The following is a 15,182-nucleotide window of genomic DNA, read 5'->3' on the forward strand; positions in this document are numbered from 1 at the left end:
GCGTTGTAGCCACACCGTCCTTCACTCTTTGGGGCCAGAAGTGTAACTTTAGTACGTGACCCGAGTAAACTGAGGCAATGCCAAACTCCCCTTTCAACATTTGTGTAAGTGTCTGTGTGCGTGTGCGTGTGCACATGCGCGTGTCATCTGGATTTGATAAATTGGGCCCATTAAGAAGTACCGGTACCTTATTTTCACTGTGCACCCAATAACGAGACAAAAGCTTAATTTACCACAAAGTGACTTTTCTAAATATTTCCTAAATTATTCCGGTGACATTTACCTAAATTAAAGCAACCACGATTTTGCTGAATACAGCCAGAGAGGTATAAGCAGCTGGGCAGCTCCATGCAAGGGAGCTGTAACATCATTTTAGCATCATGCTGCTACAGATTATAGACCAGCAGAGGGCAGCAGACACTAAACATTTGTTAGACTCTTGTTTAGTGTGAGCATTCGTCAAGGTTTTGTGTGTAATTATTATATTTTTTGAGTGGTGCTAGCCACTCCAAGGCATACCTTTTCTGCCACACACACACACACACACACACACACACACACACACACACACACACACACACACACACACACACACACACACACACACACACACACACACACACACACACACACACACACACACACACACACACACACACAATAGCCCATCGTAAGTGGACATGACTAAAGTATTATGTATCCAAATATGGAGGTGCATGCACAACCAAGCTACAGCCTGACTAGTGTTGCCGCTGAATTGTAAACTCCAGGGGGCTCTGTGGTATTGTGAGTTTGCCGTGAGTTGTGAATGTGAATTGAAAGTTTGTGTTTCTTACAGCTCTGCAACCAAATTTTCGAGTGACGGGGAAAATTACATTATGGTGGAGCACCAAATTGAATTTGCCAGATGCTAAAACGAGGAGCTTCCCATCGAAGCATCACTGGTGCACTGCGTGATAAGATGAACGGAGCCTCCCCTGTGTTTGTTCAAGTATTCAGAATGTATTCCATTTAAATTTCTGCACATTCTGCACATTAAGAGGGGTGACGTATGGCCTTGCTCAGTCAGCCCTCCCTCACTGCTCAGTCTGTGTAACAGAATGTTAAAGGGTTCTGAGAAATGGGATATTAGCACATTGTCAAAAGCCAATCATTGGAAAAGGGTTGCTCTGAAATTCTCACCTTTTGGAAAAATGTCACAGAGAAATAGCAGGAGATTCTGGGCTTTCAAATATTAGATTCTTGTTTAATGCTATATCTAGGAGATTTACCAGATGAAATTATGGGAAGTGACAGATATCTGATGAAAATCTTCCTGGCTGCAGGGAAGAAAGCCATTCCTCGAAAATGGCTACAGGTAGATCCTCCTTCCATAGATGAATGATTCCAGGTAGTCTCAGACATTTTGAGAATGACCGCTAATTTGAGATTGAAGAGAGAGTCTTTTGAAAACAAATGGGAAAAATGGTTTGATTACACTACTGAACAACAGGTGGGCTAGGAACCAGAATGTTTGGCTTTTTTCCCCTTTTTTCCAAATGTAAATAATAGATATGATGCTTGAATCCTTGACACAAATACCCATGTTTATGATACATAGATGGGATGGTAACTGTTATTTATTCTCTTTATATACGGTACTTTATTGTCCAATATTACTGTGTGTGTGTGTGTGTGTGTGTGTGTGTGTGTGTGTGTGTTTGTGTGTGTGTGAGAGTATGTGAGTGTGTGTGTGTGTGTGTGTGTGTGTGTGTGTGTGTGTGTGTGTGTGTGTGTGTGTGTGTGCGTGCGCTCACATATCGTTTCCATTTTATTATTATCCTGTCTGTGTGTGATCTCCTGCAATTATAGCATTTGTCTACTATTTTTATTTCCTGAGTTGGCAACACATACTGTAATGTTCAATTGTTTGTCTTTTTGCTTTCTGTATGTCCTTGTCTATTTCTGTTCATGAAAAATGAATAAAATGTAAGTTGAAAAAATAATAATTCTGTTGTGTTGAAGAATAACATAATGACAATATTATGGGGTTTTTTAAGGTGCAACATTTGACTAATTTAGACTAACCTTTGATAGCGTTAATGTCAATGATGAATATTCACACAGAGAAGTAGCTAGATATGTTGGTCAGATATACCATGGTCAGGTAAATTAAGAAAATCCTAATTAATACAGGTATGTGTATTTTATTGTCCTTTATTTTTCTGCCATGTTCTAATTTTCCATTTTTGTCCTAGTTCAGCCAGATTTTGTCAAACAGCTGCCATTTAGCAAAACAGGTTTCTGCACTAGGGATGAATTATGCAGACAAATTCTATAAGTTGCAGCCCTGTAATGCTTTGATGTACTGTAGGAACAAAACGTCAAATAGTAGTGTTAGCTGTTAGCTGCAAAATAGTATGCAGTGTATTACTGTCTGTCGCTGTGGGGTAAAACAGCAGGATTCATCTATCTATCTATAAATGCACAAATGTCTCTGTACGTACGTGTGTACGTCTGTAATCCACACTCGAGAACCGTTCGGCCCACCGACTTCACGCGTTCCACACACCCACAGGGAGCGCAGTGCCTGGTGTCGAGTCCGTCGTATAGCCAGTTGTCCAGAACCAGCACAAAGCCTCTGCCCGGGCTTTGGACCTGATCACCCCTATATCTCCATATATGGAGCTGGCCTGTTCTGACATCATTCTGACATCTGCATAGACTCCATATTTGGTCATGCCTGACAAAGAACTCCCTATATGGGCATAAAAGGGACACAGACGTAATAACTGAGTGGACAACGCATTTCCAACTTGCATCGTTCCACGTAGGCCAGTGCCCAACAGGCACTGCTCTAGAGTCTCTGGACAGGGCCCAAATTAGCCAATTGATCACACCTGATCAGCCCTAGATCTCCGTAGGAAGCGGAGCTGGCCTGTTCTGACATCACAATGATGTTCTGATATCTGCATAGACTCCACATTTGGACATGCGTGATAAAGAACTCCATACTAGAAAAAGTGCCCTTCCGGGCACAGGTCTCCACCAGGTTATCCACAGATCCGTGCAGTTAGAGGTAAAAACACTTTTCGGCCAGTTATAGCGCCACCTTGAGGCTGAGTTGAAATTGTTCATGTGGCATTTCGTCCTCGGCCTAGTGGGAATGTGGGTGCACAATTTCACGGAAATCACGCAATGTGTTCATGATTTGCAGCATTTTGTTTGAAACTGAGCACTCCTGTGAACTTTGGAAGCCAATCTTAACCAATCAGGATGGAGTCTGATAAATCTGAAAGACCCGTTTCGTTGAATGGCTCTAGAGAGACTGTGTACCAATTTGCGTGATGTTTGGACAAAATCTGTAGGTGTACTGTGCAAAAACTTGTTTTGCACAAAGCGGCCTCCTGGTGGCGCTATAACAGGCCGTTCTGGAAAGTTTGGGGCAGAGGTTCATGGTTGGCATCCAGGGAGTGTGTGTGCAAAATATGGCATCGAAAAACTTGTTTTGCACAAAGCGGCCTCCTGGTGGCGCTATAACAGGCCGTTCTGGAAAGTTTGGGGCAGAGGTTCATGGTTGGCATCCAGGGAGTGTGTGTGCAAAATATGGCATCGACCGGGTTAACGGTGGCCGAGATTAGCTGTTCACTGACACACGGACGGACACACAAACGGACGGACGGAGTGCAAAACATACTCTCCCCACATGCCTTCGGCCTGGTGGAGACAATAATGGGCATAAAAGGGACACAGACATAACTGGGTGGGGCTTTCATTTCCAACTTTCATCGTTCCATATAGGCCAGTGTCCAATGAGCACCGCTCTAGAATAGTAAAACAGGCCTTTGTAGAGTAGCTCAGCAGACTAGAGGGATGTACATCAGTGATTCTTTTATAATTCAAGGACCCCCAGCTTAATATGCATTAGGCTGCAGAACCCCATTTGATAAGATTTAAAATGTATACATTTTTACCTCTGGGACCCCAATCTACACTGTTAACAGGTTCCGTCCATCCGACGTGTCCACGCGTCCTAGGGAATCAATGATATCAATGATATCAGGTGAGAGAATAATATTCTGAATTTTTCCTTTTTTTATTTTTGAGTGGGACTCTAAGGCCACCGTTCACTTCCCTGTTAGCGCGGCAGAAAGAATGCCTCGTCTCTGCTAATCTAGGGCGCTCTCCGTGGTTTTGATCTGATGGATATACTAAGCGCTTAGACTTCTCATCCGCCTCTCGTTCAAAATGTGAACACTTTGGACTATTTAGCATATAGATGGAAACGAGAGCAAGGTAAAATAGCATGGATTACAGGACACATTCCTGTAATCCATTCGATTGACCCCCCCCCCAAGCGGCCATGTCTCCCCCGGCACCCCAGAGCTCATATTTTGAAGGAATCCCGGGAATGATTGTGTTAATTAACTCTAGGATTTTACAATCTTCTGTATTGTAATAGTTCTAGTGCACAGTGTGAGCTCAACATCGCCACTTGAAGGTAGGTTACCCAGTGGTATTGCAGCTGTTCATACTCCAAACAGACATACATATACTGTAAGGGACACACGACCAGTCATTGGAGCGGTGCGCACCGCTCTAAAATAGACTTCCTCCGGCCATACTGACAGATCTGTCCACCAGTCCAAAACAAGATGGGACTGGAGTGCAGCTCATACCATACTTCTAACTGCCAATGTGGGATTTAATGTCAGACCCATTTTCCTTTCAACACCTGAATCCCCCTCTCTAAAATCAATCGAAACTAAGAAATGTATGTACATTTAAAATTATAGGCCACCTCGAATAAAGCAATGTGTAAACAGACACATTGAGACTTGATCTCTATCTCTCTCTCTCTCTCCCTCCCCTCATACTGTGTCCTGTAATCCATGACAGGGAGACATCATTTGCATAATCTGAATTAGCTTAATCTGTCCTCCCAGTGGCGATGGAGAGCCCTCACTCTCACTCTCTGCTTTATTGGTGGAGCGCTCTCTCCAAGCAAAGGCATGGTGAAATATACCCAGGTATACTGTACAGGAAACACACACGTATGCTCGTATGCTCATATGCTCACACACAGTCACACAGTCACACACACACACACACACACACACACACACACACACACACACACACAAAAATAGACTCAAAGTAATAGACGTAAATCACATTTACACCATGAAAAAGCTGTGCCCATCCATAATCATGCTCCGTGGCATGAATTCAAGTTCCAAAAATACAGCTGAGAACCAGCTGCATTGTCTTCCAATTTCCAAGCCAATTCCACAATTCCACACTCTCTCTAGCCGAGAAAACACACACACACACACACACACACACACACACACACACACAAACACACACAGTCACACACACACACACACACACACACACACACACACACACACACACACACACACACACACACACACACACACACACAATTATGAGTGCAGTCAGTGCACACACGTGCATGTATTCAAAATACACATGTATGTTAGTGCGTATGGTAACACATGTGCACACATAGTCACATACCGCATCACCGTACATCAACATCGTTAGTTACCCTATTGTTGGATGGGAGTGAAATTCACTCCAACAGAGACGATAGAAGATGATTCACATAAGTCCCTATTGATTTGCAAGTAGATGCATGTACAGTACATGTGTAGGCACTAGGCCTATACATGCGCATATACAAATTATACATGCATATACAGGCCTCTTTTGTATTGCATGCAAATACAGGCATGCATACGCATGTATGTAACTACACGCACGCACGCATGCATGGCTGGATTCCAAGAAAGGAAGAGTCTCATGGTGAGATAACTTAATAAGTACTTTCACACCACTTAATGAGAGTGTGGGAGATGAGGAAGAACGGAGGTATAAATTAAGAGAGATAAGGGGCAGATTGTCACACTGAGCCAAAATCTGTGGGGTTCCGCCCAAGGGAGGAAAGCAAAAAAGAGATAGTTCTGAGGAAAAGGGAAGTGTGGGAGTTTAAAACGGAGTGAACAGCAGGGGAGATATTATATAATATTATTTATAGAGAGAGAGAGAGAGAGAGAGAGAGAGAGAGAGAGAGAGAGAGAGAGAGAGAGAGAGAGAGAGAGAGAGAGAAGCTAGTGAAAGAAGGGCAAGAAGAAAGCAACATGAGAGAAAGAGACAAAGAGTGATGAAGAGAGAGAGCGAGAAGGTTAAGACAACAGTGCGGGGGTGAGATGGTGGTGGAAAATAAATGATTTGTTTTACAGCCATATGAGAAAGACCTCCCAGAACATGTCATCAGCTAGGAGCGACACGACACAAAAGACACGCTTGGCCTGGGCCATGGCTCAGCGGTCCAGGCACCGTGGCTGGTAATCAGGTCTGGCCGCAGGCTCGACTCCCGATCCTGACGGCCTTTACTACATGTCACCCCCCCATCTCTCTCCTCAATTCCTGTCAGCCTATACTGTCTATATCCCTCCATGAAAAATATAAAATAAAGGCGAAAGCCACAAAAAAACATATATTTACAAAAGACACGCCTGCCATGAAGGCAACAGGCAGACAAGACAAGCTATAAGCAATGAAACAGGTACTTGTGGTTTCTCGCTGAGGGACCGCGTGCCACCTGACCACCTCCCTGGAGAGAGAGAGAGCAGGGGAGGCGGAGTAGAGCACAACAGGCTGGGCTGCATCATACCTGCTGGAGGGTTTTGAGCAACACCTGTGCTCCCAGCCAAACACTTCAAGAAGGCTTCATCTCCCCGCACTCACTCCTAGCTCTCTCCGTGGCAGGTTGGTGCGCGGTCTAGCGGTAAGCGAGCACACACTCCCTCACAAATATAATGTAATCCAAATACGTCCGACTGACTATCTTTCTCACCTCATAGGCTCATTACTGATATCCGGGTCCCCGGGTCGGCTGGAAAGAGGCTGGCAAGTGCAAGTGCAGGACGTCCCAGAAGTCTTTGAGTTATAGAATGCTGAACTTTTAAGTTGACGACCCTGGAGCCTGAGTTATTATTGTTATTATTTCCCAATTCAATCCCTGTGAATATCATTTGGTTTAAATAAACGAGTGCCAAAATCTGGCCTCTAACCTGTTCCCTGCCTGTCTGTCTCTTGACGTTGGCATCAATCCTCACATACTGTAGTAGACAAGACAAACTAAAAAAGGTAGATAAACTATAAAACAGGCAGACAAGACAGCCTGTAAGCAATAAAACAAGCAACCCAACCTGACACCTAAACCGTTCAGAGGATGTGTGTGTTTAGGAATCTAACCTGACTTTATTACAGTCTCACACATCACACTGTCACTCTCACCGTTACCGTCGAGATCCCTTATATTATAACCTATCTAGCATGCATTGTTGCAGATACAGTATGTCATAAGGCTTATAATAATAATAATAATAATAAGATAATAAGTACCAGATGTGCTCAGCAGACTGTTCTAAACCTCAACAAATGTCAGATTTGACAGTCTGCAAAGAAAACTGTAGACACTAGACAGTCTGGTTCAATATTTTGGCGGTGCGTGTGCTTGTTGACTTGCCTTACAAACACTTCAAATCTACAGACTCTCAGTTCAGTTCAGATCAGTATTAATGCAGCAAAGCCTTGAATATGTAAAAGCATTCTGACATTCCTGGTGTAAAGCTCAGTCAAAATGAAACCATGTTGTTTGTCTCTTCTGTGGTGTGTAGGGAATCGAAACCCCCGGAAAGTAAATTCCCGGCTGCAGACACGCTGTAATTTGTAACTGTTAATTTAACTACACTAGACATGTGCCCGTCGGGCACCGGCCTACTTGGGAACGATGCAACTTGGGAATACATTCCCCACCTAGTATGCACTATGCAATACCTATTATATCCGCATGTCGAATTCGAAGTCGGTGGGGCGAATGGTTCTCAAGTTACATGGAATACAGGCATACACACAGAGATTCGGTGCATTTATTGTAAGATGAACCCTATATTATGCAGACAGACATCCAGCAAAAGTAGGTGAATAGTCGACAAAGAAATAAGACAAATATTCAGTGAAAATAGCAGATCTTAAACCCTAGTATATAATTCAATGTGTGACTTTGTTGTGATGCTGCATTGAATAGGGTTACACTGAGTATTTCACTGTGCGCAACATCATTACAATTTAGACATTTAGCAGATGCTCTTAATCCAGAGCGATTTACAATAAGCAAGAACAAAAAACATGGTAATACATCAAAATATAAAAAATCATCATGAATCCTACGCAAGCTTAAGAACCTAACAGTGGAATATCTATCTAAGGAAACTATGTGTACTGTATACACCATAGAGTGCTACATGTATGTCTACATAAAGTGCTATTTAAGTTACATAAGTTGAGCCTGTGTAGTGTGTATACGCCTGTAGGAGGTCAAGGCCAGGGCAAGTACTACGGCAAGTGATATGGGCTAAGATGGAGTCCGTTTTCAGACTGCGGCTGGTGATTGGTCAGAATGGTTTATGTGGTTCGTTGTTAGGTCCTGAGAAACGGTTCTTGTGACCAAAATGATGATTAACTAGAAAAAAGTGCCCTTCTGGGTACAGGTCTCCACCAGGAGGATAGGACTGTGTGAGATGTTTGGCTCTGGGCACAGGGCTCCACCAGGAGGATAGGACTGTGTGAGATGTTTGGCAAAATGTTTAGGAGTAATTCTTTTGTTTGTTTTTTGCAACAATTTTCTTCATTTTGTTGAGGAAATGCAGAGCCATATCACTCATAGCATTCATGAGGATAGAATTCTGGATGAGCAGGATGTGCAGCATTTTGAGCGAAACGGGCCACTCCTGCATGAAAACTTTGGAAGGCAATGTTAGCCAATCAGTATAGAATCTGAGAAATCCAACAGACTAGTCTTGACTACAGAGATCATGTGTACCGATTTGCATGAGATTTGGATGAAATCTGTGCAACTAACATAAGCAATGTGTTTTACAGAAATCGGCCTCATGGTGGCGCTATAACCGGCAGATGTGGAGGGATGCAGGGACAATGTTTTTCCATGGCCTCTAGGGAGTGCGCAAACTGCGCATACATAAGTTGTATACAGATCGATGCAGTTATAGCTAAAAACAGGAATTTGCCTGTTATAGCGCCACCATGAGGCTGATTTGGAAAAAAATGAGTGGCATGTCGTCCTCGGCCTAGTGGAAATGTGTGTGTATAATTTCATGGAAATTGCACAGTGTTTGTGATTTATGGCATTTTGTTCGAAACGGACCAATCATGTGAGCTTTGGAACCAATCTGTTAGTCAATCAGAATGGAAGATGGGAAATGGTGCAGATCCGTGTTGATCACATGACTATGGAGATAGTGTATACCGAATTGTGTGATGTATGGATAAAATGTGTACGAGTAATCTACAGAAATGTGTTTTGCCTAAATCGGCCACATGGTGGCGCTATAACAGGCCGTTGAAGAATATTTGGGGCAGAGGTTTGTCGTTGGCATCCAGGGAGTGCAAAGTTTGGCATGGATCGGGCCAACGGTGGCGGAGATTAGCTGATAACGGACGGACGGACGGAAGGAAGGAAGGAAGGAAGGACGGACACACACGCACACACACGGACGGAGTGCAAAACATACTCTCTCCACATGCCTTCGGCCTGGTGGAGAGTCTAGAGACAACTAATAAATCAACACAGAACTGATCTTACATGAATTAACCAAATGAACCCTAGTGTCCCATTTCTTTCTGGGGCAAATATTAGGTGAAATGAGCAGATCTACAAGCTCACAACGCGTCTCAACACCTGGGAAAAACTGAATCCATCCTCTTCGGATCAAATAGTAATCTCAGCAAGGCAGATGGCTTCTTGGTTAGAGTGGGTGACAATATTATCACACGAAAAGATCAAATTACCTACCTAGGTTCCATCCTGGAGGCCAATCTTTCCGGTGATAAGATGGCCACCAACGTAATCAAAAAAGTCAATCAAAGAACAAGATTCCTTTACAGGATCTCCTCACTGGTCAGCAAAAACACCTTGAAGACCTTAACAGGAGCCCTCGTACAAGGTTTCTTTGACTATGCATCCACCTCTTGGTACCACAGCACCTCAAAGGCCCTTAAAACAAGGCTCCAGACCTCCCAAAACAAACTGGTCAGGCTCCTACTTGGCCTCACCCCCCGAACCCACCTCACCCCTGCCCACTTTGACAGGCTGGGATGGCTTAGGGTCGTCGACAGAGTACAGCATCTTGCAATGGGTCTGGTCCACAAGATTCGATACACCACCAAGATACCCATGTACCTGTCTAAATACTTCCTTAATGTAAACGAAGTCCACACCCACAACACCAGAGGGAGTGCAACAAACCATGTACAACCCAGATTCGGCACAAACAAGGGACTAAATTCTTTTCGCTCCTATGCCACCAAAATGTGGAACGCCCTACCAACAGTCATTAAGACATGTGAATCCCTTGACTCCTTCAAAACCGCTCTCAAATGGCACCTACGGATGGCTGCAATTCGAAACTGGCCTCTGTAAAATCTGAATCCCCCCACCCCCCCCACCCCATTTTCCCTCACTGTATATTGTATCTTTTCCCTTTTTTGCTTCCCATATGATGAATTTAGCTACATAGAAATGTCTATTTGTATGTCTCTAAATGTTTGTATGTCTTTAAATGTTTTGATGAATTGAACAATGTGGACCCTGTTGTAAACAAATGTAATGCTTAATTGGGTCGTCCACTCACAGTTGACAGTCTTTGTATTGAGTTTGTGCTTAAAATGTACTGTAAATTCTGCAAACTGTTAATAAATATTTCAATCAATCAATCAAAACACAACCTCTTGTGAGCTTGTAGATTGGCTATTTTTTGGCAAAGACATTTAGGTGTGGAGTGAAAAAGGGACCGAACCGGGAACCCCAGACTAAGTAAGTGGTTAAGCCTGACTGTAACTGTATCTAAAAGACTGTATAGGCTCATTTACATGGCAATGTAATTTAGACGTCAGGGTCACACTAAAAAAGAACCTGGAAAGAGAAAAAAACTAGTGTTGAGCCATTGTGTGTCACTCACACATCGTGCGTGCAGTTGCATTGCAGCGGAATAGAATATGCAACAGAATAGACGAGCAACAGGTCTTCACAAACTTTCCACTGTCCCTCCCCTTTATCTACATAATCATACATCACACTCATCTCTCCGTCTGTCATTTGCATGGCCCTGATTTACGAAGGAATATACCCCCCCCCCTCCCCCCATTGCAGCCCCCTCACCCCTCCCACCCAAAACTGACATCTAGTGTTGCCATGGCTACTGTGCTTCCAAGGTAACAGCAAGACGGAACAGCAGTGTGTGATTAGAGTGACAAATACCTTGTACACGTGTGTGTTTACCAGCATGGCCACTCACAATCCCCACGCCCCCAGCACACACAAACACACACACACAGACGCCATCTCTGGCTAGCTTTCATCATGACTTGCTTTTCCATAAAGATAAGCTAAACAAATACAATCAATCACATGGGCAATGTTGATGCACGCACGCATGCATGCACACACATAGCCTGGTTAATAAACCAGACCGAATCAGCCGTTGGCAAAAGAAGAATTTGTCTGCCCGAGGTCCGTGCGATATTAGTCTGGTTTATTAACCAGGCTAGCACACACACACACACACACACACACACACACACACACACACACACACACACACACACACACACACACACACACACACACACACACACACACACACACACACACACACACACACACACACACACACACACACACACACACACACACACACACACACACACACACACACACACACACACACACACACACACACACACACACCAACAAATCTGGGAACCCATCGGAAAAAATTAACAGCGTCCTGTCTTCCTTTGAACATTGCCAAACAGAATGTGGATAGCAGGATGTTACCCGTTTGTTCTGCCTTAGGCCCTCCTCTTCCGGTGGGGCGCTTATGTTTTCATTCCCACTAACCGCAATGTATACACGTTCTGAATGCCCCTAGCACGCACGCACAGACAGACAGACAGACAGACAGACAGACAGACAGACAGACATATAGTTGTAAAATGATCACTCTCTTTCCTTTGTGTGGACACCTGTTGGTCGCATGCATTCGTTCTCTCTTTTATGACTGTTCCCACACACACACACACACAGACACACACACACACACACACACACACGGTCCCTCACCCCTGGATGGTCTCCTCTGCTTGGTCTGCATGGTCAACGTGCCGACCACGGCCCCCATGGTTGTCGTCGTCGTGGGAACAAGCACGGTCTGCGCTCAAGCCTGTACCTTCTCCTTCTTCATCCTCTCCTTGCTCTCTCACTCCTCTGTCCCCTTCTCTCTGTTGCATGGGGAATGGCTGCTTTCAGCCAGAGACCCTCTTTGGATAATTCCACCCCCCCCCTCTCTCTCGCTCTCTCTCTGCTCCTCCTCTCTTTCTCTCACTCTCCCTTTTCTGCCTCTGTCAGTCTTGCTCTAAGTTTCCTTCCCTCCCTGTTCCCTTGTCTTCGATTAGGATCTCCCTCTCCCCCTCCCCCTCCCCCTCTCCCTCTCTCTCTCTGTCTCTCTCTCCCTCTCTCTCTCTCACACACACACACACACAGTCAGGAGCAGTGAATCAGTGTAAATGGCCAGAATGTTGATTTTCTGAATAACACATGCTTAGGACTCTCTTGTGTGCATTGATTTGTAGATGATGAGTCGTTGAGTCAATGTGAGCATTGCCTGTTGTACCTCTTTAGGCTTGAGTGATATACATGTAATATGTCACTGCTCTCCTGCGACGCAGGTGGGAAACACACGTCTGCTATTGATTCATCATTACATGTGAATTCTATAGTCTGCTGAGGAAACATGCACGCAAATAAAGAATGCAACAAAAAACAAATCTCTCCCGTAGGATAAATACAAAACACATTCCTATATCACAACTATAGCATAAACACACAGTAGCATTGATCTGTATTTCTCTCTTTCTCTCTCTCACACCCACACACACGCATGCGCACACACACACACACACACACACACACACACACACACGTACATGCTGTGCATACAGTACAAGTACATGTACAGCATGTACTGTATATATGTTCTCTTTTTCACTCCCCTGGTCCACTCTCACTCCCTCTCTCCCATCATGACAAGCCATGCAGGCCCGTCCAATCTATCCACTCCATCTCTCTCCCCAATTAACGTCCCTGTCCCTCTCTTTACAACCACCGCCACATGAACACACACACACACACACACACACACACACACACACACACACACACACACACACACACACACACACACACACACACACACACACACACACACACACACACACACACACACACACACACACACACACACACACACACACACACACACACACACACACAGTGTCCGTCCGTACATACACATATTACGTACATCCAATCATCCATCAATCCATCCATAATGCATACACGCTTGGAGAGAGGGGTGGAGGGATGTGGAGATCTATAAGAGCACAGATCAGAGGGAGAGAGTGGAGTGGTGCAATGTTTACCAGGGCATAGTGGAAGGAAATGAGAGAGGAACAGGGAGAACATACAAGTGGCTTACAGAGAGGGGAGAGAGAGGGAGAAAGATTAAAAGCTAGCAGAGGGGAGAGAAGAAAGAATATGAGATGTACAGTAAGAGGGTAGATGGAGAGACATGAGCCTACAGTATATGTGATAAGTGTCATGCACTATTTTTACGCGTTCTTTCCTGCAAGACGCACATACGTTTGTGAATCTTTTATTTATGGGTGGATCAATACAAAGGGCACAGGGCATAAACGAGAAAAGCACAAGTGCAAAATGGGCAAGACTTGCCTGTCACATATTGTATGAAATATATGTGCGAACTCACAGCTGCACTACAGCCATTCACATACAGTACAACACAGCTAGAATTCAAGGGCAAAGCCCTGTCTCCTACAGTAAATACTGCATTGGGAACAATATTATGTGACATTTAACAGTCATTTTTACAGCTGCAGACCATCTGCCTGTGGCCATGAGCAGAACTCCCACAGATTAAACCCACCAGAGTGTGGAGTCTGTGGACATGGTACTACTATACACGCCCCCCCCCTTCCCACAGATTAAACCCACCAGAGTGTGGAGTCTGTGGACATGGTACTACTATACACGCCCCCCCCCTTCCCACAGATTAAACCCACCAGAGTGTGGAGTCTGTGGACATGGTACTACTATACACGCCCCCCCCCTTCCCACAGATTAAACCCACCAGAGTGTGGAGTCTGTGGACATGGTACTACTATACACGCCCCCCCCCCTTCCCACAGATTAAACCCACCAGAGTGTGGAGTCTGTGGACATGGTACTACTATACAAACCCACCAGAGTGTGGAGTCTGTGGACATGGTACTACTATACACGCCCCCCCCCCTTCCCACAGATTAAACCCACCAGAGTGTGGAGTCTGTGGACATGGTACTACTATACAAACCCACCAGAGTGTGGAGTCTGTGGACATGGTACTACTATACACGCCCCCCCCCTTCCCACAGATTAAACCCACCAGAGTGTGGAGTCTGTGGACATGGTACTACTATACACGCCCCCCCCCCCCCCCCTTACATTTTGGTCAAAATTACATTTTTGTCACAGACAGAAATGAGCAGACTATAATATTACCAGAAACACAAAGAGCTAGCCCTGACATTTGAATTTGTAACATTTAAAATTAGGGTTTCTGAATATCAGTGGATCGGAGAAGAGATACTGTCAGGCCTGGCAACAAAAAGCTGTCTTTAGATATGGCAACTGCTCAAAATATGGCCTGTGTGTGTGTGTGTGTGTGTGTGTGTGTGTTTACTGATAGTTACTGTGAATAATGCAGGATGCAGAACAGTTATAGGGAGCCATATGGACACTTTTATCATACTTAGAAAGCCCTCCATCTCATCTTACATAAATCACTGCGTATGCCAGGACTGAACAGGATGTGCTGTAGAATACATAAACAGTGGTTTTCGTACACAACACAACGGACAAGTCAAAATGGCAAGGCACACCTGCATTCATAATAATGAAAATAAATCACACCCATGTGAAGTGAGGAGCGCTCTTATCATCCTACATCATGTCATTTCCGCCAATAGCTGAA

At 44.5% G+C, this 15,182-nt stretch overlaps 1 protein-coding gene across 1 annotated transcript in view; it reads right to left on the reverse strand.

Annotated features, from left to right (window-relative positions):
- Positions 1 to 12,356, reverse strand: part of kcnip1a (Kv channel interacting protein 1 a) — a 32,840-nt gene extending 20,484 nt beyond the window's left edge. Inside the window, exon 1 of the mRNA XM_083785781.1 lies at positions 12,215 to 12,356. Within this exon, the coding sequence (XP_083641907.1) occupies positions 12,215 to 12,272 (58 nt within the window). The 5' untranslated portion in view covers positions 12,273 to 12,356. The remainder of the gene's footprint in view (positions 1 to 12,214) is intronic.
- Between the last annotated feature and the right edge of the window lie 2,826 nt (positions 12,357 to 15,182).

The sequence above is a fragment of the Protomyctophum parallelum genome, assembly GCF_964188405.1.
Source record: "Protomyctophum parallelum genome assembly, chromosome: 16".
In the NCBI taxonomy this organism is placed as follows: domain Eukaryota; kingdom Metazoa; phylum Chordata; class Actinopteri; order Myctophiformes; family Myctophidae; genus Protomyctophum; species Protomyctophum parallelum.